This window comes from Nipponia nippon, unplaced genomic scaffold, assembly GCF_047370975.1.
Source record: "Nipponia nippon isolate SJK-2023a ecotype South Korea unplaced genomic scaffold, ASM4737097v1 scaffold_8, whole genome shotgun sequence".
Lineage (NCBI taxonomy): Eukaryota > Metazoa > Chordata > Aves > Pelecaniformes > Threskiornithidae > Nipponia > Nipponia nippon.
Window position 1 is genome coordinate 40,959,863 of NW_028262402.1, and position 18,342 is coordinate 40,978,204.

The window sequence follows — 18,342 nt, forward strand, 5'->3', positions numbered from 1 at the left end:
ATGTTTAGTCATTTTGAACTATTTGCATTAACCCTTTGACTGAACTAATTAACGCTTAAATGATCAGAATAATGGAATTTAGAAAAAATAAGATACGTTTACATTATATAGCGCATTCGGCTGGCTAGATTTTCTTATTGGCATCACCTGGGCTTTCTGTAATCACCTTTTCTATCCTTTCTTGCCATATGGTGCATTTCTGTATCGGTAGTTTTAAGAGGAGAGACGAATTAAACAATGTTATATTTTTAAAAGATTCATAAAGCCACATGTGTAATGCAATTGTCTTTGATAGTAAGTAATAAGTATTACTTAAAATGAAAAGAAAGAAAAAACTCTTAACCCCACATACAGTTCACAAAGCACTTAAAATTCTTAAAAACACAAGTAGACAACTGCAACTGCACTGCGTTTTAAGTTCCATTAGAACCTGGATTCTGTAGCCACCTCTTCTATTCAGCACCCGGGTATTCCCAGGAGCTGAAAATGTAAAATAATTTCACAGATCCTTTTATCTTTCAGCACAAATGCCATTGGATAGCAGTAAAATACTTGCAGAACATATTCCTGATTAAAAATCTATTGAAAATGAGATTTTTTTAAATGCTTTTAAAAGGATTTTCTTTAAATGCTGTTAGAGCCCTTACCTTGTCTACATTGTTTCTGATTCTCATATAGTTAGCCAAAGGGGAGAGAAAAAATACTGTTCTACTCAGTTTGTGCCAAACTTGTGTACTAACAAGTAGTTCCTGTGCTTCCCACAGATGATTTGAAGAATATTTCTGCCTCCAAAGGAATTGTAGCAATAAGCAGAGGGCAATAGATTACAAGGGGAAGTACTAGGTTCTAAGCCTGGATTCTGAGTATTACAATTTTTGCTAAATTTTATGTCAGTTTTGTTTCTTTTTGTTTCTTTTTTTTTTTTTCCCCCGCATATTGCTGTACAGTTAGAGGAGGCTTAATCTGCTACTGTAGGAGGTGTACTTCTGTTGTATTTTTCTTGCAGTGATTACTTTTATCTCCTTAGTGACTACTACTTTTCATATCCCTGTTTGAAATTCAGTAAGTATTTGTTTTCTTGGTTTTATTTGCTGGCATTATTGTGCCAAGCAAGATGCTACGTAGGTGCCGTAAATTTAAGGATGACCCAAGCTGGACTGGAACTGCCAGACTAAATTTTTTCTGTTCTGTCATGTGACTTAGTGAGGGGGAAATATTTCTTTCTTTACAATGTTCTGAAGCTGTGATGTAGAAGTCACAAATTCGGCAATTAAATGATAGTCCTCCTTTGATACAGTGATCTGAATGTGCTTAGATTTCATGTAAGGTTGTAGCATTCTGGCGAAGATTTCTGCTTGGGAAGACCAGATTTGGATGTATTAGCTAGTCAGCCTAATAACCCTGTACAGACTGTATTGATTTTCTAGGAGAGAGTTTATGAACTAAATAAACTTGGAGTTGGTGTCTTAATAAACTGCTTCTCTCAGTCTGTCACATTTAGTTACTGAGCTCTGCAGTTTAGGGGAAAAAAAGGCTAATTCTGTTACAGATTGTTCACAGCAGGGTCTCCAAATTAGCCCTTTGTTTTGTAATGCCACCTTGCTTGGGCTCGCTTTGAGCACATTTCTCAGTTTTACCCTAATGAGTTGCAACACTGATAATGTGGCTGATGATCTTTCATTGATTTCACTATCACTTGCTTGTCTGGTAATTGATCCGTTGCTGAGCCTCTAGTTAATTATATCGGCTTTGACATGGCCCGGTCCACCGGGAATTTCAAGTCTTGCAGAATAACAGTTTTAATAAAAGAGTCTATTACTGCAGGTGCTTGCTGCTGCATGCCAGTTGATTTTGTGTGTGTGTGTGTGTGTCTGTGTGTGTGCATGCGCGTGCGTGCGTGTGTGCATGCATGTGTGTGCGCGGGTGGTTTTTTATTCTCTGGGAGAGGAAAGGACTGCAGGACAGGAGAAAGAACGGGGGGGGGGGGTAAGAGGTGGAGATAAAGACAGCGAGCGAGAGCACGCAAGAGATGCAGAAAGGAGAAGAGAGGAGGAAGCTTCTATTGACAGTGTCCTTAAGCCTCCCACAAATAACAGCCATTAGTGGGAAGGTCAGGAGCTGAGCATGCAGCTTGACTGAGGCACTGAGTGCCACTTCAGAAATGAAGAGGCTGGCAAATTTTAGAGGGAGTTTGAGGGGCTAATAGCTAGCTGTAAAGGTACAGCCACTGTTGGCACAATTGACTCCTAAGTGTCATTCTCCCCTCCCCAGTAGAGAATATTTTTATTGACCACAGGTGGACTTAATATATTTTAAGGCAACAGTTCTTGGGGTTCTTGCTTGTTTCTTCTTGGATATTGAATTTGCTGCTTTTGAGACTTTTTTTTTGTACTTAATGGTGCTGAACTGGAGGAAAGTTTAACAGAAAAGCTTTCAAGAGATGTAGGGTCTAGAGGGGAAGGCACATTTGTGTCAACATAGTGTACATCTTCTCATCTTTTCTCATTGCACACTAATGACACAGAGCTGCCACTGAAGCTCTCTTCTGTTTCTTTTGTTGTTTCAGAGAGTGAGGTTTATTGTTATTCCTGAGTTAAGAAAAAAGCAGTGAGTGGTACATTTGTCCTCCTAAATTTGTAGATTTTATTAGAAGATGAATGTTCCTTATGTTGGAAAGGATAGCTTTTTTTTTTTTTTTTTTTTTTTACTACTCTGGCCGTTTTTTTATGAGATTGCATGAATTTTGTTTTACATTTATGAAGTTTGTTTGCAGAGTTATGGTTTCTTGTCTGTATGTAAAGGATGAAGTGGGTAAGAGAATTTTTCAAATAAGATTCACTTAAAAAAGCCATTGTAATTAAAAACAGTATTGTAGTACTATTATTTATTCTGGTATATAGTACTGTACCTTAACTACAGAAGAAAGATCTTAAAGGAAAAATATCGTTTCTTTTGCATTACTTTTTAACTGTGTGGGACTGGCTTCTTTTCTGCTGTGATTCATTTCTTTGTTCTTACGATTTGAAAGGTGTATTGTATCTGCTTCAACCAGCTACTTAAAAAACCAAACCAAAACAAAAAACTACTTTTGATCTTTTGGGGGAGGGGAAGAAAGGGCTAGCTTTTTCATTTTTCCGTCCTTTCTTGCTCACGATGCTGCTTAAGACACTTAGCAGTGGGCAAGGGAACAGAGGGGTGTGAGAGATGAAATGTGCATGTGACTTTCTGATTTTATTTCAAAAGGAGTTAGATCATGTCTTTTTTCCCCTCTTTGGTAAGAGTTTTATTTGGGATAGGAACCGACTATCCCACAATCCTTGTCTGACTAATATTTAGAAAATAACCAGGCCAACTTTTATGTTTTACTTCTAAGTGAATATTGACTGTATTTAAGAGTAATTGCTTACTTGCTTGCTTTTTCCTTTTTCTTTTTTTTTTTTTTTTAAGGTTTGCTAATCCTGTGTGGTAGGCAAGTGTCAGATATTACATGCTGTACTTGACAGCATTGTTGAGGAAAAACAGAGAAAGACAGGGAAAAGGCCACAGCCTTTTCTTTCTCCCAATTCACTCTGATCATTGTGCTGCTTAGAGAGAATGTGCGTGTGTGTGTATCTGTGTATCTGTAGACTGAAGGGTTAGTGCAGGATGTCATTTGGTGCCTGACAGTGGAGCAGTGCAGTTGACTCTTTGCTCTGCTATCCAATGACATCCAGTGGCTGAGAGTTTGAAGCTGATGGTTGGGTCTCCTTAGTGCTGCATGCACACCTGACAGGCAGCTGTTAAACTGAGCAAAGGCGAGCTTGGGGAGTCACAATCTATGCATAAATGATAGGGGTATCTGTGCTGAAGGTGCGAAAGAAGCTCTGACCCTCTCCCCTGAATCCCCCCTTCCCAAATGAAACGCACAGTGCAGCTAGCTTCTTAACTACACTACACTCCTGCTACTGGCTGCCAAGAGGCTCAAAAAATCCACCTTCACTTTTCAGTCAGAAGAGGCAGAAGTGGATGTGAGAGACAGACACACACAGAGACACAGAGAGCGAAAGAGGGCAAGAGACTTGACTTTAAGAGACTCCTGCACTGACAACTCCATGCAGTTCGGAACAAGAACGGCAGCGACCGACTCTGGTTTCATGGGGACATGGCAGAACACTGACACTAACCTCTTATTCAGAATGTCCCAACAGGTATGTTACTTTCGTTTATTTTAAAACATGGCATTTTTGTGCTCTTTTTTTTTTTCCCCCTGCTTTTTCTCTTTCTTTCCACGTTTCATTTTTGTTTCATTCATCACTACATAGTTAGCCTCTGAACTGTCATAACTATGTCATTGGAATGTGCATGGTTACTTCATTGCTTCCCTAAGGGCTCCTTTTTAAAAGAGGAAAAAATATTAAAGGTTTAAGTAAAAGCAAAGCATTTGTTTTAAAGTTTCCAAATAGAGCTTTGCTTGTAGTAAGACTGTTTTTCTTTCTTTGTTTGCTTTTGTTTTGTTCCAGTCTTTTTCCCCTCGCTCTCCCCCCGTCCCATAAATAAAAGTATCTGCTATCCCAGCAAAACTCCTTTCTTTCTTCCTGAGTACATAAGCCCCCAAATCAAACTGATACTAAATTTAGGGGGCCCCTCAGAACGGCGTAATTGACTTCATGTGGCAGAACACAGTTTTATTCAGAGGGAAGGAGCGGCGAGCCGTCCTGCTGGAGCTGCTGCCAGCACGGAGCTGAGGGTGGTTAGAGGAGATAGTTTCAGTCCTCGGGTCCCTCTCCCGCTCCCTCTCCCCGCTCGCTCCCTCTCTCTCCCCCCCTCTCTGCGGAGCTCTGCCTTGGCGTCCTCCCCAGAGCTGCTCCTTCACCGGGGGCCGCGTTTAAGGCAGCTTGGTATGCCGGTTCTGACGGGAAAGCGAAAATGTTACTGCAAGGCCAGTAATAACTGATAATTAATCACAGGAGCCAGTGTCTCTGTACCATGCACTTGGTGATACGCGCCCCGTGTGTTATAGCTAATCTTGCACAATTCCTTGGTTCTTCTGGGTGAAGGGAAAGGGGGGGGGGGAGGGAAAAAAAAAGAAAAAAAAGAGAGGGAGAAACTTTCAGCTTGGACGGGGCTCAAGCAGGGGAGGGAAGTTCAACTTGGAGGTTTTTAACAGGGTGACTCCCTACCAGGGGACGTTGCCTTTCTGAAAACTAGTTTCCAATTATGGTCTGACACTGACTGATAATAACTGAAATATTGTGTTAGCCAAAAGAGGACTTAGTAAATGATTTGTATATTAATATTAGACTTTTATTTAATGTTGGACATAAGATGAATGAACTCATTTACCTGAGAGGCGTTGTACTGTAAGAAAAAAGAGAGAAAGTAATTAGGTTTTTATAGTTTACAGTAACAAAGCATGCCTGAATACTGGCCATAAAATGGTAATTTAATTTAAAAAAACCTTTAAAGCCAAGAAAAACTCCAAAGCAGATAGTTAATAACCAATAGTGGTTGTCTATGGACAACAGTTTAAGCAGTATAGCTCAGGACAGGATGAAGGCATTTGAATAAGGAATATTTTGATATATCCTGTAGAGGGACCCTGATTACTGCTGATACAGTATGCTGGTATAGAATGTAATCAACATAAGGCAAATAACCAACTCTGTTCAATTTCCCATTCTTGAAAGTAAAAAAGTTCATTTCCTGGTAGAGATGCACATTTCAAAAACACTACTTGGCACTAGGAAGTGTGAACTGCTACTGCACTGCTTACAAGCCTTATCAGCTGTATGCATGTCTGTGATACATAACATATTTGGTTATACTGATGTTGAGCAATAGCATAGAAAGCAGTTACTCAAATTATCTGCTGTATTCTTTTAGTAAGAATTAAATTTTTCAGGTGGAGAAAAGGTTCTTTCCATTTCGGCCACAAAAGAGTTAACATAACTAGATTCAGATAACGATCAATTGATAAATGACGATTGAACCACATAGATAGTATTAGATTGCCTGTTTAGTATTAGACCTTTTTCAACAGATTTAGCCTCTGTGATGTCTGGAATACTAGAAAATGTTCAACATTGACAAAGAAAGGAAACAAAACTAAATAAAAGAGCATCACAATGTGTAAGGGGGTCAAATAATTTGAGACAACTAGCTCATTAGACCAAGCCAAACATTTATGCACGTAAGCTAGGCTGTTTGGTTTCTATTTTCTTTTTTAAATAATATTTTAAATGTGCTAATTCTTGAGTATTAACTGGATTTTGTACATTATTGAACATGCGTGGCGATGTTGTATTCTGTATAGAAGGAGAGAAGTAATGTACTAAATGACTAAATGTGTGGTAGATGCTGCATCAGTGCTTCCATTGGAATACACACACAGTAGCACTGCAAAGGTGGTAATGTTGGACAGATTTATTTCTTAAAAGTCTGTACTTAACATGTTCGCGTACTGTGTTAACCTCCTTGTCATATTTTGTTTGTTTGTTTATCATGTGCTAAAAATATTCAGTCCAAATATGCTTTCATCATGCTTTTAAGAGGAGGGTAAGTTATTTTGCTAAACACATTTCTCTCCTCTTTAAGGATAACATTTTGTCTTATATTTCTGATTTGTTAAGGCTGTTATAACTTGCTAGCTCGCACAGACTATAAGCACAGACTGTGTGCAAGTGCAGCTTCAAATTTGTGTCTAAGTGCCAATGTTTCTTTCTAAATCACTAAAATTTTGAATATTGTTTTCTGTTACCTATTTTCATCCATTTGTTAGTTATTTATTTTCAATCCATCTTCTGGAAATGTAAGTATTTTTTAAATTTTTCCTATGCTTTAAGAAAAATTGTTTTCATGAGTACAAATAACATGGAGTTATGAAATGTACATAACTTGCAAGCAAAGTTTGGCATGGTTTGAAAGAACTGTTTAATGAAACTTTTCCAGCTATACATAGTAATACTAGAGACATTTCTTTTTTAAATTTCTAAGTATAATGCTGGCTTTCCACATGTTTTTTAGAAGCAAACGAACCCCGAGCCCCATCACTTTTTCTTGGAGTTGTAACTTAATCTCAAGCAGGTTTTTAGTACAAAGATTGGAGCATGGCAAGAAGAATGATTTAGAACAAAACAAAACCTTGCGATCCCTCCCTCCTCATACCTCTCAACTCACACTGCACTGCTATTTGCATGCTATAGGAATGAATAACTTTTCTCAGAATAAAAGGAAAACTTACTTCATTATGGCAAGGAACTGTATGTGTCTTAGAAAAATCAGGATTGATTGTACAGGTTTGGGCTATTGATAGCAAATATGATGGTATTTATTTTTGGATTATTTTCTTGGAGAATGGGAGCACAAGAAAATGGCATCTCCACATTCCAGAGCAAATTTAGATTTTGGTGGGGTGAGAGGAGAAGAGGAATTACCTGTGAGAAGTTTATGACATGGCCACTTGACTGCATTGTTTTGCCTATGCACCTTTTGTCCATGTAAAAGTGTGTGATTCGCTTGAAAGGGGTCATCCCATTCTGTATACAGAAGAATGTCTGATAACCTCAAAGGGCATAAATCTTAACTTTTAAAAAGAAGTGCTTCTTTAGGTCACTTTGATCAGTGACAGGTCGAGAATGAGCAGAAACCCTTGGCTTCTCTTCCATGCTCATCTGGTTAAGTCCAGGGCACCCACTGCCCATTCTAGTTCTGGCAAGGAGCTGTTAACAACAGAAAAGAAGGTCTGGATTTGATTGATTAAAAAAAGCAGGCTTTTGTGATTGTCTGCTTTCATAAATGTTTTGTGCATTTGTCAGAATAAGAAATGTCATTTTTCTTCATCCAGTTACCTTAAGGGCTGCAATGTTCTAATATACTTTTAAGTCATTTCAGAAATGAGACCGTAAGAGAAATGGTTGTAACCCACAGTGACACAAAATGCCAGAGCCATGTACCTTTTTGTTAAGAAAGAAGTATGTTTAATCCGTTTTAGATAAAAAGGTAATAGCCTTTCCAGGAGCTTTTTTTCAATGTGAGAGTGAAAAAGCAGTATATCAGAATTATAAATGGATCTGTGCGTCATTATATAGTAATTTAGGATTCACTCAATGATGTAACAAAATTAACAACATAATTTCATTGTGTAACTGTATCTTATTAAAGAACAACTGTCTGACATTCTCTTACAGTTGCTTTATTTAACTTCATGCAAATATTATTAGTAGTGACATTTCTCTATTGTACATTAGATTCTCTCATTAGCATGATGTGTTAGTTATCACCAGAGAAATCACTTCTAGATAGGTGAGCGGGAAGCCAAGAAAACTAAAAATTAAATCAATGATGTATATTAATATAGACGCGTCTGTTCATGAGAGATATGGTACAGTAAATTCAACTTTTTTCCTTGCATAAATGCATGCTTATTCCAAGGAAAACTAAATAATACTTACAATACGTGGAGTATGCATTAATATTGCTGGAAATATTTAACTGTGTACAATGTGCATTGCCTGTTCTGAGCTGTACTTGTATTCTTCAATCTGATAGTTCCTAACATTGATGTAGACATAGGCACATAAACTGTTTATTGAACCAGTATTTAAAAATAGGAGCATAGTGTAATGTCTAATGGATTGAAGGTGAAAGCTTTTTAAATGTTCTTGGGTTGCTAGTCATAGAGATTGTATGCAATTTTAACATTTATTAAGTTATTAACTGTTTTACTGTAGCATATAAGTATTCTTTTAAATAGGTGTACATGCAAAAAGAGTTCAAACTTAATTCGATAACAGGCCATTCATTGATTTATTATGAACATTTTGGGAGGAAGATTAACACGGTAAAATGCATTTTGTAGTTTACGGTAGTTACAATCGCCTTTGTCACTAAGCATCAGCAAACATAATAATTTTATTTAATATATATGTTTTAATCACACCATTTTAAAGATTAGCTGACCCCAGGTGGGATTTTTTTGTTGTTGTTCATGAATAAGTTCATGTGCTAGTATGAATTCAGAAGCTTTATCAGGTTACATTGTCTCATTTCAGACACTTGCTTTAATTTTGTTGGGTATTTCGGTAAAGAATGGTTTAGACCTGTCCTTTTAGCAAATTAAAAATATTTGCATCAAGAATTTTATGCTGCTTCTGATGTGCCTCAGAATAGAGGCATTAGAAAATATTGTACATGGCAAAAGCGCAGCATGTTTTGTATGGCATATAGCACTAGACATACAAGTACATGCAGTGATAGATACATGGCTATGTGCATGATACATCATTAAAAATAATAAAAAAAAAATCTCAATAGCTTCTCTTACTGTGTTCAGTATTTGCAGGAGAACTAAAACATAGCAAAATGTTTCCCGTTCCTCTCTATGCATATTAATCTTGCACATATATACATACAATGTTTGAACATATTCGTGCCATTGTGTATTTTATAGTTGATGATGTGCTAAGAACAGTCAGATCTTTGATTAACTTTGAGATATGTATGCACAAAACTGTAAAATCTGCATGAAACATTGAAGCATATATTAAAGCACATGCTCAAATATATTGTGCAATAAGCACTAGTGTTTAACATTTTAAAATGTATAGTTTTTCTATTTTCTATTTTTCTACTTTGTATTTTAGTAGTTACTTATTCATGTATAGTTTTATGGGGAATTGATTAATGTAGTGACAGAACAGATTTGGTATATAACAGCAGCAGAGTCTCCTGCTCTTATGTCAGGGTTAAGAGCCAAGGCAAATCTTCCCTAACTAATTAGATGCTGAGTAAGGCATCTTAGTGAAGTTGGGGCAAAAGTGAATGGGTCACAGCTGAGGCAAGATTGCAAGGACTGTAGTGATAGTGAAAGCATTCGTATTTGCCAGGTCGTTGTGACACTGTGCTGATTGCAAAGGAACACTCTGTTCACTGATACAGAACTGCCGTCATAAAGTACAATCAGAAACAAAAGCTTTAAAGAGCTTTTACTTTTTACTAGAAATGCTCAAAACATATGCTGTGTATAGCTTTCTTTGAGCAGTTATTTTTCTCAAACAATAGTGCTTGTGCTTTTGTAAAAGGATTTGCCTTGTAGACTAATGGTTCTTTGCAGTTTAGAAGAATTTCCAAACTTGGGGCTCCTAGTATACCCAGGAGGTGATGAATCATACTGGCTCAAGAAAGAGAAGGCTGAAACAGAGAAGAGGGAGAAAGGGAGAATTTCATTGTTGCTGTCTCTTAATCTTTTAGTTCAGAAAAAGAATCACTAATGCAGCTTTTTACTATAATTCAGAGAGCGTAATGACAAAATATCAACATCTAGATAAACTGTAATTAAGGGATTTGTTTTTTGCCCAGCCCGCCTGTAGACTTAAACTTAAAAAGCAGTTTTATTAAATAAAAGTTTGTGTGTTTATATACAGTTTTTCAGTGAGGCAAAATGCATTCTTTAGCTTAACATCAGTCTGTCTAACAAATATCCAAAATAAGACACTGTACATCAGCCTATGGGCAGGCATCTGTTGCTTTGTTACTGCTCACCCCACTCATTATAGTAATGCCCTAATGCCTCCTTTCCCTTACTGAAATACTTGACAACTGTTTTCTAAATGATTTTCCTTCACTGACAAAGAAAACAGTGCCACTTGTATGGCTGTGTCACACAACATTTTGTCATAAAGAGGCCATCTCTTTCGGGGGGCGGGGGGTGAGCATCTCAGAATTGCTTTGATCAGTGTGAACTTGCCAACAATGTACCATTGATGCTATTCTGACTCTCTTGGGAAGCCATTGCATCCCCATCCTCTACTGATGATGCGTATCTGTGCACTTGTGCAAAGGAAAGGAGAGAGTGTCATCTGCCACTTACAGAGCACGGGAGTTCAGAAGAGAAAATGACACGATTACGATCCTGCCATTCCTTCCCGTGCACAACATAGAAGTCAAAGCTTTTCTTATAAAGTGAATAATAGGTGATACTTTAAGAAGCTTTATGGAAAGTGAGAAAATTCATACTGGGGTTGTCATTAAAGCTGAAATGTACTGTCACTGGCAAGTAAACTTACTGTGGCGTTTGAGATTATGTTTATTTGGAAATGGACCACAACACAAATACATCGGTAGAGATCAGTGCAGTCTGCCTACCTGTGCATTTTGGAATATGCCCCTTATAGAAGAATTTGAGTGGCATGGTAAACGTCTCTGGTTTTTTTGAAATATCTACTGTGACTAATGTTGAAAAAACCTTTAATTGCTCTTCTTTTTCTCAGTAATTTTTAACAACTTGAGGAACAGTGAGACACAGCTGATGAACATAATTTGTTTATTTGTGGTGGTTCTTTTTAAACTTTATTTAACCAGAATTCCAGGGAAGGAAATAGATTACCTGATTCTCTGCATATGTATTTTCTCTATGCATTCCATTGTGTATTTCGTAAAGATCGGTAACTTTAAAATGCAATACTTCTGGCTTTGAACAGTTTGAACGAAAATGTCACACAATGTAGTTCTTTTCAGATGAACAATTCCACATTTGGTGTGTACCAGTGAGGGGAAAATAGAATATAAAGGATCATATCCTCACCGTGATCCGAGCATGTGTTTTCCATTCATGTCATTGGAGGCCCTGTCATGCATCAAGGACAGCATATAGTTTAGGTACAGAATTACAGATAGCAGTGTATTAGCCTTCTGAGTGAGCTGTAACTAGGAGCTCAATTCTGTAAGCCTTCTGTATGCGTGTAACTTTTATGAAGCTAAATGCGCAGGTATTTTGCAAGACAAGATTCTACAGTGGTAAAGAAAGTTGCTCTTGTGTATTTTAATCTTTTCTATTATTTAAACGCTTAGGAGATGAACATCATTTAAAAAAAAAAAAAAAAAGTTAGGCATTGCACTTTCTTAAAGAAATCTAAACCTGGCTTCCTGTTTTATCACATGCCAGAAATTAAACCAGGTTTTCTGTTAAAGTCTCTGGTCAGGTCTGAGCTTTTAGACATTACGGGCCTGTGTATGATTTTATGTATGAGTTAGTGAAAGCTCAGTTTTTCATGGGTTACCCTGAAAGCCAGTGCAAAATTATGGTTGCTTCAAGTTTGGCTCTGAAGTTTTGAATTTTTTGAACCAGAAATCTCAAAATGAAATTTGGGCAGTATAATTCAACATGAAATTAAATTGGAGGAGAAATGTTTACAAGACTCCTTGCTAACTGGAATTGACAACTTTTCCATAGGAAAAGTAGCAACACAGTAGGATAAAAGGTAATTTAATCAATAAAGTAGCATTTTGAAAGGAATTATTCTCATTTACATAAAAATTTGGCTTCTCAAAGTGTTCTGTCTTCTTTGTTTTCTTGTTAAGAAAAAAAATATAAAAACCCAAACATACCTGAAGATGTTATTGTCAGATCTTTTTATGCAGATTGATTTGCTTTTAGCATATTCATTGCCCTTTGCCTGCACAGAATATGAGACCTCGTGTACTGTATTGCAGTTTTATTGCTGCTTTCAGAGGGATGTCTTGTGAGATGTTACGGCTCCTGAGGATGTACAATGGCAAAATGTCATTTTATGATAGATCATTATTGATATCCTTTATTTATTTACGCCTTTCCTCATTTTTCTTTACTTACAGTTTTTCTTGCTCTGTATATGTATCTGAACATGTATTAAAAGAAAAACTCTTCTTGGCAGTAATTGAGTAATTAAAACAATCTTGATTATAAGGGACTATAGGAAAAGATGAGGGGCAGGGAGGAGAAGCATCCCTTCCAAGGATGGCTGAATGTAGGTGCTGACATGCAAAGAGTGCAGTGTTTTGTTTTTCAGTGTGCCTGTATGCGAGAGCATGATAAAAATGTCTGATGCCCTGGCTTGTCACATGGAAGGTACTGAAAAGCATCTGAGTTTGATCTCTACTTTGTACAATTTCTTAACCAAGGCATTGCTAATATTTAAAAAGGAGCCCTCAGTATATGTGTATTCCTATATCTCAAATAGGAGCTTTGTGTTTATTTGACAAAATAAATATCGAGAAAAATGGGAAAATTAAACTAATAGAGTGCTTCAACACTTTTTTTTTTTTCTACACAGACTTAGTAGAGAAAAAATAATCAGCTTGGACATCAGTGAGTTATTTAAAAACAATTAAAACCACAAACCTGTATCACTGTGTTCAGACTTAGTTCTTAATTAAAAATATGCCAAGTATTTTTTTTTTTCTTGCAGGAATTATCTAAAACTTATATTTTATGGCAATCGGTAAAATGGAGCTCATAGGAAAACAGTCTCCTCAGAAGTGGTAGCGACTGTATTTCTGAGTAGTGGACATTGGGGTTTTCATATTTCCTATCATAACTTTTAGTGGCTGTTTGTTCCCTGGACAGTTTACTTTTTAAAATACATAAATCTGATAAAAACATCTGAAATAGATGTCTTGGGGAGGAGGGAGGTACAAACTAATGAAGAGTATGCAAGGAAAAAAATAATTACTTCCAGCTGGCTTTATATAATAAAACTACTATTAAAATGAGGAGCTCCATTAGCAAGGCTTTAATTATATATTTTCTTACATTTCTAAATAAACACCATAGTCTTTAGAAAAATAACACTTAAATGAGTTACGTGTGACAGCCCTTGCTCTAGCCAGGGAAAAATACAAAGAAGTACCAACTCATCTACCCTGCCTTAATGCCCCACAGCAGTTGACATTGCTGGAATGCCTCCTGCAGCTGGTGGCATATGACTGTCATTTGCAGGCAGGATATACGGAGAGTTTACACAATGGAGGCATTCATGAAAGTGTTCCTCATCTGGGACTCCTGCAAGCTCTCATTTTATTGACCCTGTCAGAATTTAACTGGTAGGCTGTCAAATTATGTGTTGCTTTATCTAATATTAGTTTTTCTTTTAAATTAGAATGCACAGAAGAAGGGGTTGTGAAAGCAGGTATGAAAAGCAAAAACAACTTCTGTCTTACTGTTTCCAAACCAGGAAAAACATAACAGCTGTGTAAGAACTTTATCGTTTGTGCTACAAATTGTAAGGATTTTGTTTTTTGTTCAGGATCTAATAATGTGATTTCTTTATGGAGTTTTGTCAGGGTTTGGGGTGGAGTGGGGTTTTTTTTAGCATTCAAAGCCTTAAACAAAAATCCGTTTTCTAAATTACCATATCCCTCAAGTGTAACTCGAACATCGGTGTACAAACAATTTTATGAAACAGCTCACTCTTTAACTGCTGGCGTCCTTAAAGATAGCAGGAAAAGTGCTCTCTATACAAGCTTCCCCCAAAAGAGATTTATTCATATGCTTTGCTGCATCTTTATGCAGAGTGCCATAAAGAAATGCCCAATACTTAAGAGTTTTTATAATGTTCTGCAAACAATGTTATAATCTGAGAGGTGATTGATGATTATAAATATGTTTTTTATATCACAGATTGGCTGTTTATTAATTCAATGGTGTTGAGGCATGACCTCTCCAAAGCCATAATTTGCATAAAAAATAAAATGTATGCACAGCTTCACTGATATCTGGGAGAGAACTGGTTACAGCAGCAGACAGCACACCAAAACATTGGCTTCATGCAGATGGAGCATACTGCAAGAAAAGTACGTTACGCAGTGAGTTACTCATTTTAATAGATCCTCCTAGCCACCAGTCCATTGTTAATGCAATGCTAAAGTTCAGTTCAGGGCAGGGGGTGGGGGAAAAGAGAGAAGGAGTGAGAAAGAATGATCAGATTGTTTTAAGGAAAATAAATTTTAACCTGGACACTATCAATCACTTCATTTCTGCTAGGAAAAAAAATCAATTCACCATATATGTTTTTGTTCATGTACGGAAATAAGGTTTGGCATCTGTCTGTCTGACATGGGATCTCATTATCATAGATTTTACTTATTACATTTTCTTATCATTGTTCTACTTTTAAAAAATGTTGCATTTCTACTAGAATAGTGATAGCTGAATAGTAAACTCTGTTTTACATTAAGAAATTTATATGGCTGGCTGTGTTTGTCTTGTGCCATGTATAATTTCCAGTTTCTTCTGACTTCGCTTCCCTCTTTCCTAGAATACAAAGTCATTTTAAACACAAAAGACAAAGTAATCTAAATAGAATATTATGACACTATTTTGCAAGACTTCCTGAAATATTGCTGTGGAATCTACTGAGATGTTGATTTTTCTCTACAGGGATAAAGAAGAAAGACAACTGAAACATTTCAGTTCACTTGGAAATATGTATTTTTTTTTACCTTTTGATGTAGCATTCTGAAGACATTGTCTTCCCTTAAATATTTAAAAAATAAAATTGGTTGCATGAGCCATAATATTAAATTAGTATTTAGCAAATCAAAGGTAAGTTATTTACGAGAACCTGACAAATGTAGGATCTCTGTCATAAGTGAATTTTCATTCCAAGGAAAATGCTGCTTCTCCAGTTTTGGCATAGCACTTATTGTAAAGTGGCATTTTTTGTTTTCTTTTCCTTAAAAATTGAGGAAGAATTGAAATAGATACATACTGGTGTATTTCTTGTTAATGAGGGTAGTTTCATTAGTGGCTTCTCAGTCTGATTGTCTAAGGAGAGAAGTAAAAGCTGGGTTTTAGAACACAACCAAGAACATGGAAAATGTTCAGACAACAGTAAAAATGGTTAATGAATTTCCTACATCATCAGACTTACCTGACAATTTATTTGAAATAATTTCTATCTGTTTTTTCCATTGTGAAAGCTTGTTTGAGGCAGTCAGCCTGTCAGTACACTATTACAGGTCAAAAGCAAGGTATCTCAAGCTCTTTGGCTGATACAAAATGTTTCTGTGGAAAAAGAATACTTTGCAATACTAGAAAATTTTAATTTTAAGTGCCTAGTCCTGTTCTCACTGAAATCAATACAAGTACAGTCTATAATCACAGAACTGGTCTGAGGGCTTTTCCTACAGTCTTTCCTCAGGAAGAGGTAATTCATGTTTTGCTTGTTCCGTGATGGAGCACATCTAAAATACATATTAAGTGAAGAAATAATTGTAGAAGTAAAATTTGGGGAAGGCATTAGAGCATTAGAACATTGTACTCTAGTTTCAAATAATGCAATATTTGTAGAAGTATGATCTTTAAAATCTAAGTTCTTAAAAATTTTAATTACACATTTGAGAGAAACGGTGTGGTATATGCTAGCTGTTTAAAAAAAAATCCTCTGACTGATAACTCAGTGCTGGGCATTTTTTTACCTTAAATCCAATTTTATTCTTGCATAAAAATGTATGTTTCATTATTCTATATCTTCATTAACGAAATCTTTCAGAAGGCAGTGGAAGGAAATCATTTAACTCATAGCATAGACAGCAACAATCTTAGAAATCAAAGCATCACAAATCCCAAAACCAAAAGTAACCCCACTTTAAGCATCTTTAGTTGGTATTTGTGTCTCTCTTGCATGAAAGTTGCTTAGACATGAAATGATGTCTTTCTCCACCTTCTTATTTTGCTTTTTGCTAGTGTTGCAAAGCTAAAAGTCAGGTGTGAAAATATGAAAGCAATTCAATGCATATACAATTTTATAATTACAAAGTTGAAATTTGGTTTTCTCCAAATAGAGCTATATAAATCATGTTTTCTATGATTTTTCAATTTGCATTTTAAAGGCCTTTTTTAATGATACCAAACTGAAATAAAACTTTTCTAACATCTAAAGTACATGAAGTACATAAATATGTAGAATGCATAAAGTAAAGCTATAGACATGAGACTGATTTAAATGACTGGAGTTTTCTTCTGAACCTATCCCTTCTATGCCACATCCCCATCCCTTCCAAAATTCAGCAATGGTCAGGTGTGGCATTTTGATTCTATCCACTGACTTGCATATGCATGTTTATACACCCACAAACTGTAAAAAGAAAACTGACTAAATGTGGCTTCAGGGAAAAGAAAGGAGTGGTGGGCGCAGATACCAGCTGGAGCTTGATGCATGTGTTCTGTTCTGTGGCACCGTTTTGTTGTTGATGTGGGAATGTAGCTAAACAGTGGCTACAGATGCTCCACTAAATAAGGATCCACATAAATTCCAGCTGTGAACTTGTGATTCATCCTTCCCTGCACAAAAGATATGTTTCCATATGTCCCATTATGTTCCATATTTGATTTTTATCACACACTGTGTGCCAGTCTCAATCTCGTCTACATGCTTTTTATGAATTCTGTAACCCTTTCTCTCTTCCTCTTTTGAATTAGAGTCATAACGCACCCCAGCCTCCATGCAAAAAATCCACATTACAATAATACAGCATCCTTGTAAATAATTTTTTAATGAATCAAGTAAATGAATAATGCATCTATGTAACCACCGTAACACAGAGTCTGGACATATCTATAGAAAATCATAGTAGTCCATTTGAAAAGTAATTCTCTTGAAGCTAACTCTGCAGTCCATAAAATGGTCCGAGATCTAAATAATTTTATCTTTAAAAATACTTGTATCTTACTTTACCTACTCTACATGGATTTTTGTGATATTATCTGTAATCATTTCAGGTATCTAGTGTACATAGCTTCTCTTTATATTTTTACGTATGTAATTGATTGATAAGGACTTTCATTTTAAATTATGAATAATATCCATTGTTAAACCATTTATGCTCTCTGAGACTCACTGAAAAGAACTGCAAAACTGTCAATGGTTCCATGGTACCAAATAAAACATGTTCATTATTTTTTTTTATATTACTGTTATCCATTATATTCTCTAGATTGGAATCCAGGATATTTTTTCTTCTGCTACCATAACGTAGATATGAAAATTGGCATCTAGAAATGTAGGCATCCGTGGCCCCAAGAGCATACAAAACCCCATAGTTTAAAATATTAAAAAACAAAGTAAGGATTTAAAAAATGCTAGCTGAATTGCAGTGTAGGCTTTTGAGTCGGCTTATTGTAATACAGTTAGGAGAAACATGGTCCCGGCCTCCTAATTGGGGTGAAATATGGCTGTTGGTCAGCTCTGTAAGAAACATAGTGCTGCTAGAGCTTTGCAGTAAGTTTTACAGATGATAGTCATTGACTATCATAAAACTACTAGAACATGAGGCAGAAGTCAGCATTGTTGTGTTAGACAGCTGTAGTCTAGAAAGTATCTGTCTTCGTGAAGGTAAAACCTCAGAGGTTGCTGTAATTATTAAAGTCATGATTAAAGTACTATATTTGGTCATTGGCTTTTGCAAGTTGTTGAAGCCAATGCTTCTAGCTCCAGCACGAATTTTAAATGGGAGTATCAGGAACTGGATGAAATGCTTGCAGTCTTCAGAGGTGAAGTTATTGTGCAGATGTTGCAGCAGTGCTGTAATTTCCGTACGAGTCAATTA

At 36.3% G+C, this 18,342-nt stretch overlaps 1 protein-coding gene across 7 annotated transcripts in view; it reads left to right on the forward strand.

Moving 5' to 3' along the window:
- BNC2 (basonuclin zinc finger protein 2) overlaps positions 1-18,342 on the forward strand; it is a 337,157-nt gene that overhangs the window by 88,719 nt on the left and 230,096 nt on the right. For 6 of the 7 annotated variants that reach the window (XM_087741951.1, XM_087741956.1, XM_087741961.1 and 3 more), the window contains exon 2: positions 3,987-4,187. In XM_087741951.1, coding sequence (XP_087598077.1) covers positions 3,987-4,187 — 201 coding nt within the window. Of the gene's footprint in view, positions 1-3,986; positions 4,188-15,293; positions 15,338-18,342 lie in introns of those variants that run through there. The other variant, XM_087741955.1, reaches the window with a different exon arrangement.